At 35.7% G+C, this 24,702-nt stretch overlaps 1 protein-coding gene across 2 annotated transcripts in view; it reads left to right on the top strand.

Annotated features, from left to right (window-relative positions):
• TAFA2 (TAFA chemokine like family member 2) overlaps window positions 1-24,702 on the top strand; it is a 392,025-nt gene that overhangs the window by 349,602 nt on the left and 17,721 nt on the right. For both annotated transcript variants that reach the window (XM_045553466.1, XM_045553467.1), the window contains 2 exons: window positions 6,171-6,323; window positions 7,402-7,526. In XM_045553466.1, coding sequence (XP_045409422.1) covers window positions 6,171-6,323; window positions 7,402-7,526 — 278 coding nt within the window. The remainder of the gene's footprint in view (window positions 1-6,170; window positions 6,324-7,401; window positions 7,527-24,702) is intronic.

A 24,702-nucleotide genomic window follows, 5' to 3' on the forward strand; every position in this document is an offset into this window, starting at 1 on the left:
CAAAGGTTTTGGTAAAATGCCTGTGAGACTTTATGCCTGAATATACTGGTCATAATAACTTTAAAAAATAGAAGAAATCTTAAGATGTTATTTAAGAGGCAGTATCTTAAGGCTGTGTTTCTGAACGACTGAGGGCCAATGTTCCTATTGTTGAACTGAGACTTAAAGGTTGTAACCTTGGACGGCAACAATTAGACTTGGTGTCCCCATTTCATGAGGATTTAATGAAACCTATGTGTTTCTGCTGTCATTTCACAAAAATGTAGGAGTCAACACTTTGTGTTTATGTGTCACATCTGTGGAGGAAAACTATCAGAAATGTTTTTTTTAGTTTTGTTTTGTTTTTTTGGTGACTTGGGAATTGTGACATGAAAAATAATGTTTGCTCTTTTTCATTTAAATCTTCTCCAGGGGGTCTTGCATCATTTTAATATGATGCTAACTGATCTTCTGTGAAACCTATTTTGTTAATTTGGAAAGCCACAATATTTGATTAGGTTACTTTATCATGAGGTCTGTCTGAATCTGTGTAGAGAATTATAGTAACTGCTTGAATTTTCTGCCATCTCATTAACCTTTTAAAGAAGAAACCACAGGAATTAGTTTTACCTTCTTAAATTGCTTGTTTACCATTTATTAAACACATACCACATGCTGAGCAGTTTACATGAAAAATTAGTCTTTGTCTACACAAATTTGGTTATAATAATAAGTTAAGCTATATAGCAGACAAGTAAGAAAACTATACATATGTGCACATATGCCATGCTTCAATTCTGCTAGCTGTATTTCCCCCTTTGAAATATTCACTTGGCATATTTGCTGGAATATTAAAAAAATTCAACAGTTGATATTTTTCCTATCCATGCCTTGAAACTCTTTCAGCATAAGATTATCTATCTATCCATCTACCTAATTATCTGTTTTTCATCTGTTTTATTTTTAAAGGGTTTATCATCCCTCTCCTCTCCTCCACAAAAAGCTTTACACCTTCAGTTTTGATAAAAAGAACAAAGGCTGAGAGAGATTTTCACAAAATTTCACTTCTCACCAAGAAACTCAACCTGTATGTTTGTGCATTTTACTCACAGACAGTGAAGAGAAGGCACAGGACAGGAAAGCCCTGCATCTATCAGTCTTTGTTATTAATCTCCTTACCTTTAGTATCACGTTCTCTGAAGGAGGGCATTCCTCTCTTCCCAGTGCAGCTACTCTTTTATCCTTCTCTCCATCGTAACCGATGGCCATCATTTCACCTCCGTTCTCTTCCAAGAAGAAAGCGACACACTTTCTTCACCAGAGCTTTGACATACCGAACTTAGCCAATGTAATTATCCCATTGTAGGATAATTTCTTACAACCCCTCAAATTATATAGATATCTTATATTTTCTTTTTCGTCTTTATTCTACCTTGACTCAAATAAACTTAAACGATCCAGGTTGTGAGATACCGTCCTTCACTGACTTCTCCTCCCAATGACACCTTTGGAAAAGTAGCCCCTATTGAACAATCTGGGAAGCAGTGAAAGTGCTACTGTGGAGTCAGGGTAGGCGAGTTTGTGGCAGTAACAAGCAACCTCTTAATTTTAGAGGCTTATAGCAACATATGGATTTGTTTGTCACTCATATGTACATCATGGTTGGTGGGGACTCTATTCCATGTTGCTTGGGGATTCAGGTTGATGTAGCCTCTACTATCAAGAACATAAATGCTCACTCTGGCTGGTGGGGAGAAATGTAGTGAATTACACACTGGCTCTTAAAACTTCCACACAGACTTGATATTATTTGTTTCTGTTCATAAGTGACTCATACTACTTGAACTTTCATTTCATTGAACAAAGCGAGTCACATCCCCACATCTAAATTTAATGGGGTGGAGAAGTACAGTAGCACCTTTGTCCAGAAGGGAGGGAATCAGAAATATTTGGTGAACAGCACTAATGTTCCACAGCTACTTTGTCTTGTATTTTTCTTGTAAGACAAAGTAGAAATTGATTTTGATTTTGCATTGGAAAGGGGAAAACAGATTCAGATTATCAGTTCTCTTTTTTCTTCCAATGCATAGTAAAATTTCTTTGAAATAAAGATGATAAGCTAGGCGTGGTGGTGGAATGATGCCTCTTTCCTCAGGGTGGCGGGGGAAAGGTCAGGGGAAGCTCACTGTGTGCTCCAGGCTGCTGGAGTCTGTGGGAGACGACAGAGCCCCAGCCGCCATCACAGTCTCCCCAAACTTGTCTCAGCCAGTGATCTGCCTATCAGCCTCACTGTCTGAAGAAGCCCTATCAATCTCTTCCTGACTTCCGGTCAAAAGACTTGGAGAACTAATCTCATTGTGACTCAAATCTCTGTTTCCCTAAATCACTGTCAGAATTCCAAGCATCCCAAGTAATCTATCGTCATAGAAACATTTATCCCCACTCTGCTCTGACATTTCACTCCATTTTCCATTCTGCTGTGTTTTCTGCAACTTACAGTGTGCACCAACTAACTCCCTGCCAAGCAGTCCGACTACTCCAACCTAGCAAATTCACTTTTCCTCTTTCTGAGCTATCTACTTCAGATCCTCTTTTTTCCTCTCAAACATTTCTCATATTTCATAGGAATAATAGATGAAATCAGATAAGAAACTACCTCATCTTCCACCACCTAATCCACTTACACCTGTCTGCCTTTGTACCTGCATACCCCACCTCCACTCTTGTTCAAACAGATTGTGTCCCCATACCAATCTAATGCCAGCTCCCCAGGTGCCCTGGATCTCAATTCCTTTTTACTTCTTAAGAGCATTCTTTTTTAATTACCCATTTTTTCTCCTGTATTGCCATTTTCCCTCTCTGCTAGATCATTCAGCAAACAAGCATGTGTTCAGAGCATCCACGAAAAGCTTCCCTTGACTGATTGCTACCTCTCAGCTATTGCTCCATTTCCTTCCTCCCTTTACAGAAAAACTCCTTGAAAGAAGTTTTCATAACTGTGCAATCTCACCTCCATTCTCTACTAAACTTACGTTAAGGATGCTTTTATTTTATCATGCTGTTAACATAATTTTACCAAGATCAAATGCTAACAATTGCTAACACTTACAGAAGTGCTTACCACAGGCAGGTTGTGCTCTAAACACTTTGTACATATTAACTCATTTATTCTTTGATTAACCCTATGAAGATGGTACTATTAATATGCCTCTTTTAGACATGAGAAAAAAAAAACAAAAAAAAATCTCTGTTGTCCATAGATAGTAGGTAACTTGCTTAAGGTCAAACAGTTATTAAGAAGAGCTTAGATTTGGATCCAACTACTCTGACTTTGAAGTACATGCTCTTAACCACTACACTGTATTACCTTTTTAATGGACAATTATCTCTCTTCTTTTAATTAGACTTTTCAACAGAATTTGATATAGCTGATCAATCCCTCCTTTGGGAAACATTTTATTCTTTGGTCTTCTGTTCCTTCATTTTGTGCACTTTCCCTTTTGCTTCATGTGCTGCTCCTCATCAGTCTTCTTGCTATCTCCCCAGTTCTAGATCCAGATTTTAGTCTGTTCTTTTCCTTTTTCTTTCTCTACGGACAACCTTTCCATGATAATCTTGTTCACTCCATGGCTTTACATATCATCTATAGGATTAGGTTTCTTAAGTCTGTATCTGCAGCCTAGATCTAGCTAGTCATTACTTAGGCTTCGTTTCATAAATGCCGCTGCCTGATTTACATCTCTACTTGGGTGTCTTATAAGGATCTCATCCTTAACGTGGCCCAAACAGAAGTACAGACAGATATCGTAAACTCACCAATCTTCTGCCAGCTTCCTCTTTTCCCAGGCCTTCTGTATCTATCAGAACCACCAACTTCTAATTGCTCAGTCCAAGCTTAAGAGTAATCCTTGATTCTGCTTTCCCTCACAGACCACATTCAATCCATTGGTAAATCAAAACAAGTGTCCACTGAAATATCCTTGACCTGCTACTTCTCCCCATCTCTGCTGCTGTTATCTAGTCTAAGTCCCATCCCTTATAACCCAGACTCCTGCAGCCTCTTCATAACTGGGCTCCACTCTTACCTTCTTCAATTCAATCTCTAAAGAGCAGCCCGAGTAAACTTCTAAAGCATAGATGAGATGATACCATTTCCACCCAAAGGCTTCCCCTTGCAAGGAGAATAAAATCCTATCTCCTTACCGTAGCATACCAGCCCCTACATACTCAGCTTACATTTTGGACACATTTTCCTCAACCTCTGAATTGTCCAGGCACCCTGCCCATTGCTGTCCAGGGAAAACACTATACTTTTTCCTGTTTCAGGGCCTTATCATTTGCTGCTCCTTCTGTTTGGCATGTTCTTCCTTTATTAGATCTTCATTGGATGCTTCCTTCTCATCTTTCAGCTCACCATTCACATTACCTCCTCAGAGAGACCTTTCTTGAGACTCTTGAAAAATATATATTTCATCCCAGCTCAATTCCTCTCAATCATGTTACTCTACTGTACTTTCTTCAAGGAGTTTAAAAACCTAACATTGTCCTAATCATTAACTTGGATGTTTATTATTTGTTTTATTATATAAGCTCTTTGAGGGCAGGGATAGACTGTGTTCTTTTTATTCATCGCTGCATTTCCAATACTCAGAACCATGCCTGATGTGTGATATTCACTTAAAATGTGACTAAGTGAAGTAGAATGTAGAAAGCAGAATATTAGCTTGTATACTATAATATAAAGCATTCAGTAAATTAAATCAAACTGACTCATCCTTAGCTAAGAAAATATTTTTCAGAGCACAAGAGGGTAGGAACAGAAATCCGGCTCTTGATTGTTTAGCTTTCATAGAGATAGATTTAAATTTGAGTCAAACACAGAACCTGCCCATTTATGTCTACAGCGGCAGAAACATCTTTATGACCTTGGACATGGTATCTGCTTATTGAAAGTTCTTTGGAGGATTACATGTGAAAACTGTATGTTACACCTGAGTTTCTTGGTCTCACATGGAGGGATAAGAGGTGGACAATATGTGTGATTTGCTTGGAAAAATCTAAGCAAGCTATCTAGCCTAAATTACTGTACACTGGTTCCTCTCATCTCCAAGGGGAAAGATTAGTATAAATGTATGATGTGTGGATTTCATTTGCAATGGGTCTCAATATGTTTATACCATTAAACAACTTCAGATCTACTTTTCTCTTTAAAGTTCTTTTATATCAATCAAAATTTTAAAATTTCTGAGAGCATAAAGTTTCAGCAAATGTTTGCTTTTAAGGTTTTAATTTTAGCAGATAAAACTTGTTTTATCATTTCACAATATGGTTACTATTATGACAAAGAAATGCTAAAAAAAGAAAATAATGAAGATCAAACCCCTGTCATAATGTGATAAATGAGTTTCAAATTTTTCATAAATCCCCAAAAGCTCAGTAACCTTCTTTAAAGGTTGACAAAATGGATATGAGAGCCTGGCAGATTATTGGACTGGATTTCCAGGCAACTGGTTGCCAGATATAAATTCATCCAAGTTGATGATACAGTTTGGTGACAGTTGTCCTTTCAGGCAATATTGAAAGAAATGATCCTGGGTTCTGGGACTGGCTGGAACTTCCAGAAAAGTGATGGCAATTTTAATAATCAGTCAATTAGTTAATTTCTGCCCAGGGAAACTGGGCAGAAAAGTATTGAGGATGTAGATGTCCACCCTCTTCCTCTAACTTCCTGAGAGGCGGTTCCCTGCCTGGTCCTCACGTTCCCTGCCCCAAGAAGAACATAAACTTTATTAGTACCCATCTGCTCTGAGAATGAGGCTGGCCTCAGCCCCATCGCATGGCACCTTGTCCAGGGGTTTACTTTACTTTGATTAACACATTGAACAAAAAGTCATATGCAAATAAATATGTTTTTGATAGCATCACATATTGCCTCTATATCAGACTGTTTTAACAGCTCATTCTAATCTAGTCACTAATTGTTCCTGCTTCACCAAGCATTTACTGACAGAAATGTTCCTACCACATTTAGAAAAGAAATCAAATCTGTATTACGGAGTTAGCATCATTGTATTTCTAGTTTTATGCATGGTGGATCACTTACAGAGCTATATTTAATGTATTTTTAATTTAAAAGGGTGGGGGAGTGTCCAAAGCTTTCTCAATGTTATCTTTTGCTTTTGTTTGTGCAGCTCACCATGTTAAAACGGGAACTTGCGAGGTGGTGGCACTCCACAGATGCTGTAATAAGAACAAGATAGAAGAACGGTCACAAACAGTCAAGTGTTCCTGCTTCCCCGGGCAGGTGGCAGGCACCACGCGAGCTGCTCCATCTTGCGTGGATGGTGCGACTTCCATTGCTCATTGTGATAGCACAGCTGGGGACTGCTTAGCACTGGAGCCTCACTATAATGCTATCAACTGGGGTCAATCCTGGACATCACACTGTAAATCACATGGTGAAAATAAGGTTATTTGGAGGGCATTTTGAAATTTAAAATCTTATGCCATTTTGTTGCAAAAGGAATTATAATGAGGTTCCATTAAGTCAATGTGCTTATTTTGATGCCATGAAGTATTGATTTCCTGGTGGATGGTGGGGGGAGAGGTACATATAAATTAATTGGGAAAGGAAAGATGAAAATGTATGATTTAATAGTATAGTTTTCTAAACCAATGGATGTTTTTAAATGAAAAAAAATCAATACCACATATATATAAGTGAATGTTTAGTTGTGGATAAAATTCACATAAAATATCTATTTTGATGAAGATGCATCAAAATATTAATTTCTTTCCTTGAGAGTTCACCTAATTATAATAGAATATAGATCTTTACATGGATTTATTTAATTGCTGCTACCATAAATAGTAATTTATTAAGTGCTCATATTAGCCTGGTTTATTCCTTGTGATGAGGTTATGGCTCACGGCAAAAAATAATGTGTTAATTCTAACAAACACCCTTCTGATTTTCAACCTACTGATTGAAAATATCACATAGATTATAAAATATTGACTCTCGATGGGTCACAGGCCCATTTTTTTTTTGATTCTATAAATTGGTGCATGTACATGTTCACATAGTTTCTTTTCAATGCATTAGTTTTCATGAAGCCTATATTTTCACATGAAAAATCCTTCAACATTGCGCTTATAGCTAACAATTCTGTATTATACACTTAAAATTTTTCTAGGAAGATAGATCTCATTTTAAGTGTTCTGACCACAATAAAATAAAATTTTTTAAAAAAGAAAAATTCTTTTAGTTAGAAAATCTTGAAAGGTTTGGTCTTTTTGAACAAAAAAAAAAAGCATTCCTCAAATTCCAATCTTCCCAGTGGTAGGAAAAATCAGTGACTTTTGTTCTCCTTTAAATGTGCTCCAAATATAAAACATTGAGTTGATTATTCTCTCTTATAGCTTCCATAGTGGAACAGAAATGGTGGTGCCACATGCAGCCTTGTCTAGAGGGGGAGGAATGTAAAGTACTTCCAGATCGGAAAGGATGGAGCTGTTCATCTGGGAATAAAGTGAAAACAACTAGGGTAAGTGGACAGCCAACTTGGGAAAGCAAAATGTCTCTGAATTAATAGAGAATGGGTGCATGTGTGTATTTCTTTAAGTGGTGGTTGTAGAAGGAGAGAGTATAGTTTTGCATAGTATGTTTGTTTCCCATTTTTCTCTTAATTTATTTTTTCATAGGATATTTTTATTTCACTCAGAATAACATTTTCTAAAGATTGCCATCCACTGGCATTTAATCTGATAAATAAACAATCACTGTTCCTTCATGTGATACTGAGAGTAATGTGAACTCCCCCTACCTCAAGGATGCATGTTAAATTCTAGGAAGGTGACCGCAATCTCTTATTCTTCTGATGTATGGTAATCCGAATAAATTCTGGGAAAATTTATTTTATATGTCACTCATAATAAAATTTTCCAACTAAGGTTTTCTTTGTGTTATGAAAGTAATTGTTTTGATCTTCCTGATTTCTGAATCATTAAGTAGTTAATAGTTTACAATCATTGCAATGGGTTACTGAGAGGAGTTTCAGAATCTAAGGATCAATACAAAAGAAATACTCTTAAGACAGTGATGCATGTCATTTTTGAAATGACTGACCGCTGGGGGATGAAGAGAGAAGTGAAAAATAGCTTTACTCTTTGATTTCCTTATTAGCTACTATTAGATATTCTAGACTGGCAGAATTTGAATTCTTTGTTGAATTAGTGAATGGAGGGTTTTGTCTTGGTTTGTTTCTTTCTTTGAGGGAATGCAGACTATTGATTAGAGTTGGATACTTGAGGAATAGAACAGAATGATGGTATAAGGAGATGTTTTATAAAAAGTAAAATAAAACTAGAGGTTGGTTAATTTACGATATTGTTTAACAGAGCAGTTTTTTTTTTAACCTGGTCTGGACACATTCAAAAAAGGATTATTTTATAATCTCATGTATATATATGATGCAGTCTGCCAAGTAATGTCTCTAATACATTGACTAATCATACATACACAGAAGTGACTAAGTTTCAAATAGCATAAATAAAAACATACTTTGTCAGATTATTCTTGACTATAACTTGTTAGCTAAATGTTGGCATACTTTTCCAAAATATATTGAGTGCATGATCAGTTATTTCAAATAATTATTTTATTCACTGAGTTAGCACATGGTACAATCCATATTAATTCTAACAATATAAAATTTCCTGAAAAGCTACTTATACCATGGCAATATTTTTCCCCTAACACTATTAATTTTTACTTCAGAATAGGGCTCATGGAAATTCACTAAAGGTTTGCGATTCTGAAACAAATAAAAAAATTGTGAGCTCTCTACAACCAAATTCTATGTTTTTACTACTTTAGTGAACAAAGGAAAGCTAACATTTATTATACACTTAAAACATATGCCATATATTGAACAGAGTGCTTTACATGAATTAGCTCATTTAATCCTCTTAATAGCCCAGTGAAGAAGATAATATTATTATCTCCTTTTTACAGATGAGCAAACCAAAACCAAGTTAAGTGACTTCCCAAGGACACATAGCTAATTAATTGGGGAGCCAGGGTTTAAAATACACAGTCCCATTCCAAAATCTAATCTCTTAGCCTGTATTTTGTACTAGATATTAATAATTAACTTATTCTTGAATAATAGTGATAAAAGTTCCTATAGTTCCTTTCATATAAGGTCGACCTTTAAAAATATCTTTAAATTTCTGGATCATTGAAATGAAAAGGTCAAGACCATGCGATCTAAATTCTCACAGAAAATATGTTTTTAGAAGTGCTGTTTCACTCCCTGTTGGCCTGTTGGCTATATGCTCAATGATCCAAACTGAAAATTGAGTCTGTGCTTCACAAATTCTTCCTGATGTAATAAAACAAAATGGATGAGGGACTGAAGACTCATGAGTAGGGAAAACCACATCAACACCCTATAGTTTGTTTCAGTTGTAAGACATTATTCCACCCATAGTGGATAGTACTTTCTATTTTTATCTCTTTTGACTTGAAGAATTGCTGGTAATGGAGGACCTCAGTTAAGACATTGTAGAGAGGATTCATGCAACAGTAGGTGTTTGGATTAAATTACTTTTAAGATCTTCTCCAGTTCTAAGAGTCTGTGATTCCCATTTAGAAAAATCATCATGTATAAGAGAAGAGGAGAAGGCGTAAAAGAAAGAGCTTCCTGAGTACAATCAAAATAAATTATTATCCTTTTTTTTTCCTTCACAAGAAAAATGTTGCTTATGAAAAATTGAGCTGTTTAGACATTTTCAACTAAAGGAACATCACGACATTCCAAATGGCTAGGCAAAAATGTGTAATTATATTTGGATCACAAAACAATTTGGGCAAATTTCCCTGATGCCAAAGAAGAAGCAAAGTTTTCAAGGTCATCAGGTTATTATTGCTCTGCCATTCCCACTGAAATGGTGCAAAAAGTGTAGGAGATGAGAGAAATTCTTGCAATAACTCTGGGCGCAATATTAGTTTGTCTACAGTTGAAGTGTTAGACAGAGGTAGTTTCCACTATGCATAAATAGCAGCAATATTATTAAGAAGAACTTGAGTCATTATTTTAATCATTGGTTTTATTATCCACATACCCATCTTGAATAAGGTGATTGTGGTCACCATGAGCCAAGAAGCCCCTGGAGCCCTGATTTGGCAGATCCCAGTCACAAAGGGAACATCAAGAAATAACCCAGGAATAGGTTATGAAGTAACTCAAGAGCTGCTCTCAGCCAAAAGCTATTTGTGTTTCTTATGCGAGATATGTTGGTTTTATGGGCTTACCACTGGAAGCAAAATGGCTTGAGAAATGATCAAAATTTGCAATAATGTATACCCTCCCTTATAAATGCCCATATCCAATCTGGAGTGCTCGGATTACCCTACTGTTAGAAAAAAAGCAGTCAGCCTAAAATAACAATAAGGCTTGCATGGCCTCAGCAGAGATGAATGGTACCTTCCAGAACTGACTAAAAATGAGGGGCTGGGTAAATTCCCTATTTAAGACTAATTTGAAACCTACATTGTACTTACTACAAATGTGAATTATATTCTCCTTCTGTCTTAGTATTAGATTCAAAAAGCTTTTTTGTTCTGACCCATTTTCTATTGGTCCTAACAAAGAGAAAAGGCAAGGAATAGAGAGCCATTTTTGGAACATCAATATTTTGTTGCATGCATGTTCTTTAAAACCCCAAGCATTTAATCTGGAGAGAATGGAATATGCAACATTTGTTTCCCAAGCCCTATTTCTCATTCTGACGGTGGAAAACTTAGGACTACCTATGACATCCATAATCATCTCTTGTATTACTTTCAAGATCTCCTAAGTTAAAAAGAAAGAAAGGAAAAGTCATATAAGCCTTTTAATTTCAAACTCACTTTTAAAGATAAATAATAAAGAACTTTTCAAAGAGTCATTAATAAAAGAATAGTCTTTCCAGTGTGAGAGAGCACATAATTATATTCTAATTATACAATACAAAAGTAGCAGGGGGGAAAGGTGCTTTAGAGCTTGTAAAACATGAAGAAAAAAATCTTTAACATCGTTGGAATCATCAGAAAAAACAGACTGATTAATTTCTTTTGGTATTTTGGTATTCTTTCCCTCTGGAAGATCTAAAGGAAGTAATATTCTGTTTTTAGGATTTAGGATTTGCCCACTGGTATGGACACCAAGCCTCAAACTATAGTGGTCATGTAGTTTTTATGTTTGATTTTTACCTAAGGAAAAATGAACTTAACTTTGTATTATATAAGGCTTTATATTATCATTGGAAAGATTATCTTTATGAATCACAAATCCCAGATCTATTGACTTTTCATATGCTGTAAGAAGAACTTTTCTGGGCAATTTTTAACTAATTGGAATTGTTTCATCTTTATTCATTTATTTAAAGGCCTTAAGCAGATAAAATCTCTGTAATTTTTTTAATGTCCCTTCAAATATAAATTAATTTTAAGGGTATACATAGTGATTTTATTTCATTGTATTTTGCAATGAAAAACAACAGATATTAAGAATTTCCTATGTATAACATTCTATAATAGTGCTCATATTATAATGAAAACAACAAAAGCAAATATAGAAGCATTTACTTAGCTTTTACTGTGTGGTGGGCACTCTGCTGAATGCATTGCAGGTATTATCTTATTTAATTTACCCAACCACAGTAGACACTAAGGAGAATACAGAGATGTATGGCATGAGCCCAGCCCACAAGGAATATGCCATTGAATGGAGGAATGAATAGTGTACAGTTACATTATTCTTTGCTTTATCCGTAAGCAACCCATTGACAATAACTATTGGAATCAGTGGTAAACATAAGCCAAGAGTAACATTTAGCTTACTCATCTGCAAAAAAATTAGGATATTGAGCTAGATTCAATTTCAAGTTACTTGAATCAACATTTATTCTTTGGTTCCATGTGCCAAGGATATTTCTAACTTCCTTTCCAGCTAAAAGTTATATGACACTAATAACTGACTGATATCAGAAGATAGATATTAGGTTTTTAATTCTTCCCTGTAAGGGAGAAAAGAAATAGCATCTTGTGAGGCTTTGCTGATGAAATTCTCAAGTTGTCCTCTTCCAGGTACTACTGAATTTTATATCAAGGCTCAGTGAATCTGTTCGGTTGGTAGATCTGAACAGTATCCAGGGCTGTTATTTCAGACCCAAGGCAAAGGAAGAACACTGCGAGAGGAAAAAGTTCATTTCCTTACCTTAAGGTGGTAAAATTTGTGTGAATTCTTCAGTCATAATGCTCTCTCTTGCCTTGCAAATTTAAGTACAGGTTTAGGATAGTGTAGTTCGGTCTTTATCAGCCCTTTCTTAACAGGCATGCCCCCATTCATTTATCTTCATCTCGCCTCCAGTCAGGCCCTAAATTGTACTCTGGTCCACAGCACAAAGCATAATGTCCTTTAGGGCAGCGGCTTCTAAATTGTGTTTAATGGTACCCACAATAAAAATATATCTTACATTGTGATCCAGCACACACACGATACACACATGCTCATACATGCCACACTAAAATTAATGTTGCATTCTGATATTTTGATTTTGTTTTGTTCTCCCTTCCCTTCCCCTTCCCTCCTTCCTTCCTTCCTTCCAATCTCAACCCCATAAATTGATTTTATCACCTGCTCATATGTTGCTCCCTGAAGTCTGAAAGACGTAATTTTAGGAAGTGATATTTGATTGTTTCCTATGTCGGCTCCATGTTCTGACGGCCACTGCTAACTTGTAGGGATACAAATTACTGAATAAACTAATTTTTCAAATCAATTTACCTTCCACATTTTAATTTTTAGTATTTGTATGCAATATTTTTGGCATAAGATTTTTATACACCTCTTTGCAAAATATAGATTTTATGGGAAAGAATATGTATGCTGTGTATATTCATTCATTTAAAAAGTCTTTATTGTCTACTCTTGTTAGATTCTGTTCTAAGTTCTGGGCACAGCAAGGAAAAAGCAAAGCAAAATGAAACAATAAAAATGGATGAGAATTCCTGCCCTCATAGGGCCTATATTCTATTAGGGTGTATTAGTTTTCTGTTGCTGCCATAGCAAATTACTATACTTTAGTGACTTAATACAATACTCATTAATTATCTGCAGGCCAGGTATCTGGTCTGGGCCCAGTGTGGCTCAGCTGGGTCTCCACTCTGGGTTTCATGAGGCTGAAATCAGGGTGTGTGTTTCACCTTTCCATAACAGGTCCGTGCTTCTTTCTGGAGGCTCAGGGGGAGAATCTGCTTCCATGCTCATTCAGGTTATTGTCAGAATTCTGTTCCTTGTAAACACAGGACTGAGGTTGCTGTTTCCTTAGCAGCTGTCATCGGGAGCCTCTCTCACCTCCTTCAGGATGCCTGATTTTCTGGTCACATTTCCGTCTTCACCTCAAACCAGCAATGGCATATTGAGTCCTTCTCACACTCTGAAGCTCTCTGACCTCCCCTATCCCGCAGCTCTCCCCTGTCGTCCTTTTCCTCTGTGTCTCTCTGAAGGACTCTTCTTCCTTTCTCTCATGCTTTCAATTTTAAGGCCTCTCAGATGATTACATTGGGTCCACCTAGATAATCAAGGATAATCTCCCCCTGTTAAGGTCAGCTGACTATATCAGCAAAGTCCCTTTACAGCAGTACTTAGATTAGTACTTAGATTAATAATCTATGAATTTAAATCTTGGTAGTACATCTTTAGGATTCTGCCTACTACATAGGAAGAGAAAAAACAAGTAAGTAAAATGTATAAAATGTTAGATGGTGATAGGTGCCATGTTGAAAAATAAAGCAAGGAAGGGAATGGAGAGTGCTGAGCAAGGGAGTTTGCATATTTGATTGAAGTCCTGGAGGTGAGGGGATGAGCCACATGGTTATGTGGGGGACAAGGTTTACAGGCAGAACTACAGCGTACCTGAGATGGGCGCTGCCCTGGGCAAATCATGTATAGGGGGTAGCAATGATGCTTGTGGATGGAGTGGAGTGAACCAGGGCAAGAGTTAGAATTAGGGTTAGAGAGGCAACATGAGGCATGTCACAGGTGACTTAAACTTTTGTCCTGAACAAAAAGAATGAGGGAGCTGCCATTAGGTGGGATGGAGAGAACTATGGGAAGAGTATGTTTTACGTTTTACATTAATATCCACTTATTCTAGGTGGATTAATGAAATTAATATCCACTTATTCTAAGTTAATGAAAAGCTAAATATGGTATAACATCTTGAATTTGATATTTCTTAAGAAGAGTAGGTGGACATTTTTTACTACAGTGATGACAAATGTAGACATTGAGTGAAATTCTTATTAGACCAAATTTAAAATCTCAAATTATATGGAGATTGGAAACAAAATACTTAAGGAACCATGTAATCACTATATTAATATTAAGTTTTTAATGAAGAGATGTGGATGGAAATGGATATTTGAAGATATTTTTTCCCTTCAATTAGATACTGAGTTCAAGGTGGGTAGGACACCAAGCTAGGTGTCCAGGAAGTAGCACTATTAAAAATAACATTGTAAACCTGGTGTTTTAAATTTAAGAGCGGCTTACTTAATTAACAAAAATTTAATAGGGCCAAGAGTGTCTGCCTTGGTATTTGTTTAGAGAATTAGAGGAAATTAATACTAAAAAATATATCATCAGGCTACATTTTCAAAACTTGGACTATATTTTATAATTAAAATGAGAAATGGGCAGTATATGAGTGCTTTGGAGTTCCTGTAAGATTTACATGCTTCTATGGCATTTGAGTTAGGTGTTTATTTGTAGATGTGACTCTGAATATCATGTGTACAATTTTATAGTTAATTGTGAATGTTCACACATTCTGACAGAACCTAGTTTGGGAACCATAGAATTTCATTATCAACTGTAAGGTACATCTTTAGGCTGCTACGCATATCCTATGAATGAAGTGGTAAGGGCAGTATCTCTGTCTCTTACCTGATGGCTTAAATTCTGTCAGCATTTTATTTTTAATATTTAAGACCTTGATATTTGTTTAAATATAAACATTCCTAAGAAAGGCAACACTTTTACCTGTTTTTGGTTATCTGAAGTGCTTTAATAAAAGAATAGCACCTCCTAGGACTTAGAGAATAGAAGATTATGTCCAAGGAACCATACTTAGTGGTGCTTCTGTTTTGTTTTGTTTTGTTTCTATAGTGAGTAACAAACCTCCTATTAAAAAATATAGTAAATCTCTCCTGTACACGTTCCGCCCTGGCTCTGTCCCCCCTCTACCCCTCACACGTTTTCTGTGCAATTTAAATCACTTGATCAGTGATTTCAGATCCAATTTTATTTTCTTAGCCTGGAGAGTGGAGTGAAGATGCAGTTGAGAAATAAAAGGTAACTTTCCCATAAGCTCAGAATTCCAAGGCTCTGTGATTGGAGCTGAGACTGTATAGGAAAACATAGCTGTGGCCTAATTCCCAGTTCTCTCTAGGATGAGAGTAAATCCTAACTCCCCGTTGGGCAATTCATGACTGGTTGGTCATTCCCCCTCTGAATAGAGAGTTGTTTGTGAGGTGTGCCCAATACAAAGGGCACAGTTAAGTTTTATAATGATCAAACTTCATCTGAGGGTACCCAATAAAGTCCTGGACACCAGCTTTTACTGGGCTAGAAAAGAAGAGGTTCATGTAATGGATTTATGGATATTTACTTTAGAGAATACAAGCACTGAGAGTAACATGTTTTAAATTATTCAAAGATACAGCATATGAAAGAAAAAATTATACATGTTCTATGTGACTACAAAAAATACAGCTGGGGGCAAGGAATAACTTTCTCAGTGTCAGCTCTAGATGACGTTAAATGGGCTGTCTTGAGAAATAGTTAAATTTCTCATTTCTGGAAGGCATCAATATGTGATTTAAAGGTTGAGCAGAAATCCACAAAGTTGACTAGGTCAACTTATCAAGACAAACAACAAACAGCTTATGGAAAGGCATGGAGGTGTAAAAGATCATGTCTTGCTCACAGAATTGAAACCAGTTCATGGGGTAACTGCATGTATGTGAAGGGAAGTAGGTTCTAGGGAATCCCTTGGAGGGGAATTGTGACAGGCTGAGTTTATATCATGATGGGCTTTTCAATGTAATGCTGAATGATGTGGATTTTATTCTCTAAGTGATGGTAGGTCATTGAGGAACCTTAGGTAAGTAGAGAAAAGGGTCTGATTTATACTTTGGGAAGTCCATCTGGCTGCAATGGGTCAATAGAATTGAGGAGGGTATGAGAAATGGGCCTGAAATAAGATTGGGAAGTGGTGATAGCGTAGGTGTGGAGGGCTAAGAAATAGAATTGATAGGACTTGGTAATTAATTGGATATGAAAAGTGAATGAAAGAAAATAATTCCAGACTCAAAAAATGTATATTTCTCAGATATTTCTGGCTTTACTTATTTGGTGATAGTAATTGATAGGGAGATTAAGAGGTGGAGATATCTAGTGGATAATTTGATATAGAGGCCTAGAAATCAAGATAGAAATCTGGAAATCATTATTCCCTAGATGGTATTAAAATAATTAATTAGGAAAGCTCTCCCAAAAGGAATGTATAGAAAAAGAAGAGCATCAAAGGCAGTTTAGTAGCTAATGTAGAAGAGGGTGCCTGCTCAGGAGCATGAAATGAGGATGCAGATAATAGGAGGAAAGCCAAGAAGGACCAGAGTCTGGGAGAATGCAGAAGGAGAGACTTCTAGGGAGCCAGGGCTGTCAATTGATACAACAAGGATGTGGAACCAATGGGCAGATTATATTCCTTTAAGTCTCTTTCTGAATGTGGGATTTGCAAGACATACTGGAAGCTCATTGTACATTAGATAAACATGATTTGCTTTATCATAATCTTAAAACTTGCCTTCCAGTGGATTGGGGTCATTGGTAATACATGATACACATGCAGAATTTTGAAAACAGAATACATTGCTAGAAATACTTTAAATAATAAGAATACATGTGAGGCTCTTTAGAAGAACTAACAAACTCCATTTGAGGGAAGCTTGTCTGTCTGTTCATTCATTCATTCACTCTGTGAAGATAAATTGAACGTCTGCTTGGTGGCTTTGTGCCAGACATTGTGCTGGACTTTGGGGATTCAAATTTAAAAGAAAATCATGACTCTTTTCTGTCCAAGAGTTCACAGTCAATTTGGACAGAAAGTCAGTAAATCATTGCCGTGTACAGAAGTGGCCGGACAGAGGTTTGTACAAGTGCCACGGGAGCACACTGGCAGTTTAATATTGCATGGCCTATAACTCTTCTAAAACTCAAGGATAACAGATTGTGATGCCTTCAAAGGCAATTTATTTATAATTTGTCTCCTTAGTATACAGTGACTAAACACAATCAAAATAGTATGCTCCATAATGTCAAAACTAAACTGAATTATTTTCCACCTTTACAACTGGTATTGTACTGCCATAAGAGAACAAAAAATCCAATAAAATTTTTTCTCAACCAGACTGTCTTCCTATTGATGACCTATTCATAGAGGCAAATCCAACACAGAATAAATCCTTTCTGAACTGGAATTTTAAACCAGTTAAACATATATATGAGAGAGAAGTGAGGAGAGAGAGGGAAGAAGATTTTGTGTATAAAAAATTTGAGCCACAGTAATAACTCTAATTAAATTGAAAATAATTTAAGATTCTCACCAGAAAGTAAGATATTGGAAATTTTTAACATTGCACATATTTGTTAGTGTTTTAAGCCTATAAAACACTTTAAAAATCTTAATATGTATCAGTTACAGCAAAATCAGCCATTCGGTTGAAATGTGATAAAAAATATAAAACTCAAATCGCCAAATTAAAACAAAGAAACAAAAATATTTATAGTTTATACTAAGCCAGAGAATTTTATTTATTATAATGTTTAATATTCAACTTATTAAAATGAATTATTTCACTGTTGAATATATTTTTTGTGCCTGTGGTTCAGTATTATGGCATTTTGCTCCTATTAAGAAGCAATATTGGCTTCCTGTGATTTATGGTGGGATTAGCCTCACGTTGATAAAAAGCTGGTTTGTTGAGGTTATGCTTACCATTAGCTATTTTACTGTTACATTTTATTGCTTATTCTTGTCTGGTGACAGACGCATTTTACCCTTACATTGCATCTCCTGTTCTCTTCTCGGTCCTGTTAAAACTGGGGGAGGCAGAGAGAGAGAATGTGTGTGTGTGTGTGTGTGTGTGTGTGTGTGTGTGAGAGAGAGAGAGAGAGAGAGAGAGAGAGAAATACCAGGCAGTGCAAATTCATTTTCAAAAGATGCTTGCTAATAATTGAATGCAACTCTGCTTTGCAACTTTAGGATACCCTATACTTGAAAGGGCTCTTTGAGTAATTGTGGGGAGAGTTGATTTGGTCAGCTTGTTTCTAAGATTCATATACTGAGATGCTTTTATTCCATCTTGAAAGAAATAAAATTGAATATTTTCAACAGACACTTTGGCTGACAGTCAGGAGAATCTAAACAAGTATCATGATTAGAAATCTTAACCTCTAGATTCAATTACAACATATGATTGATTTGTGAGATTACTGAAGGCAAATGTGTGGCCAGTCAACCATTGTTTGAGATTAAATTTCACAAATGAAATCAACTTGTTGAGCACACCTCTGTATATATAATATAGATGTGAACCATCTGCTTCCAGATTATAGCTTTGAGGATTTCTTAGATGGGTCATAAGGGAATTCCCTTATGAATAAAGTTTATGATAAAAAGTGTTAATGGTAACTTTTGACAAATGTACATTTTACCTACATAACGGTCTAAGGAGACCCTATTCAGTGAAACTAAATCACATCACTATATGGTACTAAAGATAAAGATAAATATTCAAACATGAGACAAAGTGTTCATATATGTGGACTAAAAAAATTTACATATCATGATAAAATTATTTTCACTAGTAACAGTGTTTGGCCTTTTAAAGGTTACTGAAATTAGAGAGATGGAGACATTGTCAGAGTGTATCAGGCAATTTTTAATTTTACTCAGCATGGCCATTTGAGGTTGCAAGTGCAATGCTAAGTCTACCTAACTTGTTAAGGGCCCACAAGGCCTTATAAACCTAATGTCATCCTCTCATTTCTTCTGCACAATGGTTCTTTCAGCCTAATCCCCATAAATGTGTACAACTCCATCTCCTAATGAATGTATATATAGTATGCTTGGTTCTTCCAGAGTACTGCTGGGTGAAATTTGCTAAGAGGAGCCTGGGATGATAATGTTGCACTCTGTGTTTATGCAAAGTTAGGTGTGTGTCACTCTGGTTGAGTCTTGCTGATGATTTATGGACATTTTCTTCTTTTTTCTTCACCCGTCTATGATTTTACATATCTTTTGCTTCAGAATAGGCATATTTGATTCTCCAGGGAAGTTCCCTTCTTTTCTCTTTTTATGTAGTACAATATGAGAGCTCTGTAAACCAACCATGAGTGTAGACTAATCCCTGTTCAAACTGCAGATACCAACTACCTCTTTATAGATTTTATAAGAGGAATGATCACATTGATGGAGAGGCTCTTTTTAAAACTCCAATAGAAAGAAGTTCAAGAGGTATTATAGTTGTTGCTCAGTCATTAGATGATCTTGTTTATTCACAAGGGAGTAAGTATAGGAGTTATATATTCAGAAAGTCAAAAAGTCAAGTATGATGGTTAATTATATGTGTCAACTTGGCTGAGCCACAGTGTCCAGATATTTGATCACACATTATTCTGGATGTCTCTGTCAGGCTGTTTTTGGATGAGATTTGTGTTTAAATTAGTGGACTTTGAGTAAAGCAGATTGATTTCTATAATGTGAGTAGGACCCATCCATTCAGTTGGAGGCCTAGAGTACAAAGGAATGACCTCCCCTGAGCAGGAGGGAATTCTCTAGCAGACTTCTTTTGGATGGGGATTGCAACTCTTTCCTGAGTCTTCAGCCTGCTGGCCTCCACCCATCAGATTTTGGACTCACCAAGCCTCCACTATTGCATGATTTATATCCTTAAAATAAATCTCTCTCTCTCTCTCTCTTTCTCTCTCCATATGTATATATGTGTGTTTGTATATATATATATATATAAATTATACTTATAGTCAGTCTTTATGCTGAACCTGAGACACTCATGGAGATGCCACTTTAGATTACATATTTTCTTGTCTGCTGTACGCTGGAAGATTTTTAAAAGACTTTTAAAAAAGCGATGTCTTAGTCCATTTGTGCTGGTATGACAAACAAACTATCACAGACTGAGTAATGTGTAAAGGACAGAAATTTGTTTCCCACAGTTCTGGAGGCTGGAAGTCCAAGATCATGGTGCTGGTGGATTCATTTTCTGGTGAGGGTGGCTCTCTGCTTCCAGTGGCTCCTTAGGAGGGGAGGACACCGTGTCCTCACATGGCAGAAGGTGGAAGGGCTGAGGAGCCAAATGCTGTGTGAAGCCTCTTGTATAAGGGCCTTAATTCCATCCATGAGGGAGGAGCCTTCATGACCTAGTCGTCCCTTAGAGGCCCTACTTCTTAGCACCATCACATTTGGAAACACTATATTTTAGAAGGGACATAGTCAAACTATAGCAAGCAGTTTTAGGTTCACAGGAAAATTGAGAGTAATACAGTAATTTTCCATATAACTTTTACCCCCACATATGCATAGTCTCCTCCATTATTAACACTCCCCACCAAAATAGTACATTTGTTACAATTGATGAACCTACACTGACACATCTTTATCACCCAAAGCAAATAGTTTGTTTACATTACAGTTCACTCTTGGTTTCGTACATTTTATGAGTTTAGACCAATTTATTATATAATGACATGTATACACTATTATATATAGTATCATACAGAGCATTTTTACTGCCTTAAAATTACTCTGTGTTCCACATGTTTATCTCTTCCTCTCTGCTAATCCCTGGCAATCACTGATCATTTTATGTTTCCATAGTTTTGCCTTTTCCAGAATATCACATAGCTTTCCAGCTATGTGTGTTGCAGTAGGAAGCCTTTACAGACTGGGCTTCTTTCCTTTAATATTATACATTTAAGTTTCCTTCATGTCTTTTCATGATTTGATAGTTTATTTCTTTTTACTTTCAACAATATTCCATTGTCTGGATGTACCACAGCTATCCATTCACCTACTGAAATGACATCTTGGTTGCTTCCACATTTTGACAATTATGCATAAAGCTGCTATAAACATACAGACAGAGATTTTTGTGAGGACATGAGTTTTCAGCTCCTTTGAGTAAATATCAAGGAGCACTATTGCTAGCTCATGTGGCAAGAATATGTTTAGTTTTGTAAGAATATGTTTAGTTTTGCCAAACTGCTTTCTAGCGTGGCTGTGCTGTTTTGAATTCCTACCAGCGTTGAAAGAGAGTTCCTGTTGCTCCCTGACTTTGCCCGTATTGGTATTACTTCTGGATTGTGGCCATTCTGAGAGGTGTGTACAGTGCAAGTTCTGACATATTTTTTATGACCTACCTCTGCAGGTTACCTACAGGTTACCTACAGGTAACCTGCAGGTTATTGTGTCTGTGAGATACCAGATGAGTTTGGGAACGCAGTCTTTGAGAAGATACATGAGGGAAGCAAATCATTTAAAAAATTGCCATCCTAAATTATCTAAGCCTAAAAGAATGAATTTTATAGAAAGAAAGAGATTATGCCAAAGAAGATAATCTCATTTTTTCTCATACCACATACAACAGAGCCTAAGAATCATAGTCATAAGAGCATTCTGAAGTTCCATGCATAGCTATTAATATTTAGCTTAATGTGTAAGCATGGAAATTTTATTCCTTGGGAGGGGAGTAATACTCTGTGTTGATTAAGGATTTAGGATTTTAGTAGGATTAAGACTGCAAGAATGACTCCAAAATTCTATTGGCTCTGCCTTAGTCATTCACAACAGATATATTGCCAGGAGCTAATATCTATCTATCTACCATTTATATATCTATCTACTACTCATTTACCTCAGTGAGAAATAGCTGATATGATCTTCTGAAAAAGCCTTCAAGGATGGTGTAATGATTAAGAACCCAGTCTCTTGAGTCAGATTACTTGGGTTCACATCCTGACTCTACAATTTATTAGCTGGTGGCTTTGGGAAAATTATTTTACATCTGTGCTCCTAAATTTCCATATCTTGGAGATTGGGACAATAATATACATAGGTTTCTTATATGGATTAAATTAGTTAATGTTTATAAAGTACTTAAAAGAGTTCCTGGCCAAGTGAAAGGTCTGTATGTGTTAAATAAAGCATATAGATTAAGAAAGTTGTTAATAAGCTAATAAATTGGGCCAGTTTTCTCATAACTCAAATATGAACATTAATATTTCACAATAGCCAGTATTGTTAAACACTAATGTGGCGATATCTTAAGATTTCTTTTACTACCTTTGTTCGTATTTAAATTAGGGCTTTAACAAGAAAGCATGAATTCATTGGCGAATGGTCTTTCTGCTCCTATTCTCTTTTGGAATAGCCACAAAATTTCATCCTAGACAGAAACTATAGAGCTACACTAAGTAAATTTCAGTGTTTGTAATGGGTACAGGATTTGGGTCATTCTAGTTACTTACAATAGATGGGCTAAGTGGAACCTGTTGTGCTAATCAATTGTAAAGGTGCTGTTTCCTGTTTTATGCTGCAAGAGCAGAAACGTTAGTTTCTTCTTTATAGCCACCGGACATGGGCTTTTCAGCAATATCTCTTGAGGACTTATTGGGGCTACAAAGTGAAGAAGGCATTTTTTTTTTTTTTTTGACCATCGCAATTATTGACATTTACTCAACTAATATTTCTACGTCCACTAGTACAATTCAAGGACGGCCTCACTACAAAACCTCTTTATGGTTAAAATGTTTTATTAACCAGAAAGGGAAAGGTATTATTCTGGGTCTATGTGCTAGGTTTTTTTGTGTTTTTTTTTTTTTTTTCCCCGTTCAATTTTAAGTTTTTGTAGCTGTTTGCCTGTGGCCATTTAAGATGAGGTTAGCCTGGAATGGTTGTTACAGCAGTAAAGGATTTTTTATGGAATGCTGAGTCACCCTTACCAATTTTGCTATTACTAATACAACATTAATGTTCTTACTAAATCACAAAACACCAAGCAGAAACTGATGCAGAAAGTGTTTATAGATATTCAGCAATTAGCAGAGGCCAATAATTCCTATTTATGGAATAACAAATAAAATCTAAGTGATTGTATAAACCTCAGTACATTTTAACAAAAATGTTTTATAATATCTAAGTTTTTGCTCTGAGGAGATATTTTATACATAATATAGCTTCTTTATAATTTATCCTGATTCTAGTAGAGCCTTTGAAAATAAAGTAGACTTTGTCCTATGCTTCATACAGGAAATTCATAGCTTTGTCAGGAATATATCCATGATTACTGCCTTATTATATAATTAAATTTCATACTTTGTAATAGCAATGGAATAATGAGAATAATTTTAAGTAGAAAAATTAATTTTTTGAAAAAGTATTTCAAAGTATGATTTGAAAGTTTTTAAAATTGCTGTTTATTATATTCTTACCACAGGCAGAATTGTGTTTAACCTTCACAGCAGTGTGATAACATAGGGATTGTTTTCATTTATAGGTAAGGAGACTGAGGGTTTTTGTAGTGACATAACAGGGCAACACAATTAATTGACACCCAAGTCAGGATAATCCTATGACTAGATGATGTTCTTAACCCCATACTCTTAACCATTACTTTATTCTTATTGCCTGCCTGATTCTCTGAAAATCTATATTAATCATTGTCTTCATCATCACCATCATCAGTAGATGAACATTCAGTATGTGTATGCTACGTTACATCTTAGCCTGCTTTTAATTACTCAGGTAAAGAAATGAAAAAAAAAAATAGGAGGAATTAAAATCCATATACAATTATCCTCTTTCAATTGTAGGCAAAATTAAAAAATTTTAATCATAATGGAAATTTTCTTTATAATAGAAAAAATCTAGTCAATAAACTTGAGAATATTATATTATACAAAATTCAAATATTACAGTATTTTAAATAGATTTTTTTATAAGAAGCCTATTTGACCTCCTTGTTATAACAAATCTTCTATCTCAACGGTAATAGAGTGTGCCGTTACTGTAATGTGATTCTCAGAGTTCACAACCCTGAACTGAAAAACTAACAGATAATATTACATTCAATCTTTCACATTATAATCTCCATGTCTCATCTTTATAATAGTAAAGTTGGAGAAATTAATGCAGTGTTATGTCTAGAACCCTTGCTAAACATAAACATTTATTAGCAACCTGATGTGATTTAGTGGATTTCAGAAATGTTTTATGCTTCCAGGATGCTCATTTTTTGCCTATCACAATGGCTGAAATTCTTGCATTAGATAGTCATCCATTCATAGCTTGAAGACTTCAAAATTCAAGAGTTATTTAATAAAATTTAAATTTCCATGATATAGATAATTACCCTATGTGGGTGATGATACAACCTATTGTCTATACTAAGACATATTTCTAGGATAAACCTAACAGAAAATCAGGACAAATGTGAATTAGAACTATCCCAAGCAAACTGGAAAATATAGTCACCCCAACTATACATAACTTAGCTAACTTCCGTTTTAAGCAGTCTTGAGAGTCACTTGC

Source organism: Lemur catta, chromosome 6 (genome assembly GCF_020740605.2).
Source record: "Lemur catta isolate mLemCat1 chromosome 6, mLemCat1.pri, whole genome shotgun sequence".
NCBI classification, from domain to species: domain Eukaryota; kingdom Metazoa; phylum Chordata; class Mammalia; order Primates; family Lemuridae; genus Lemur; species Lemur catta.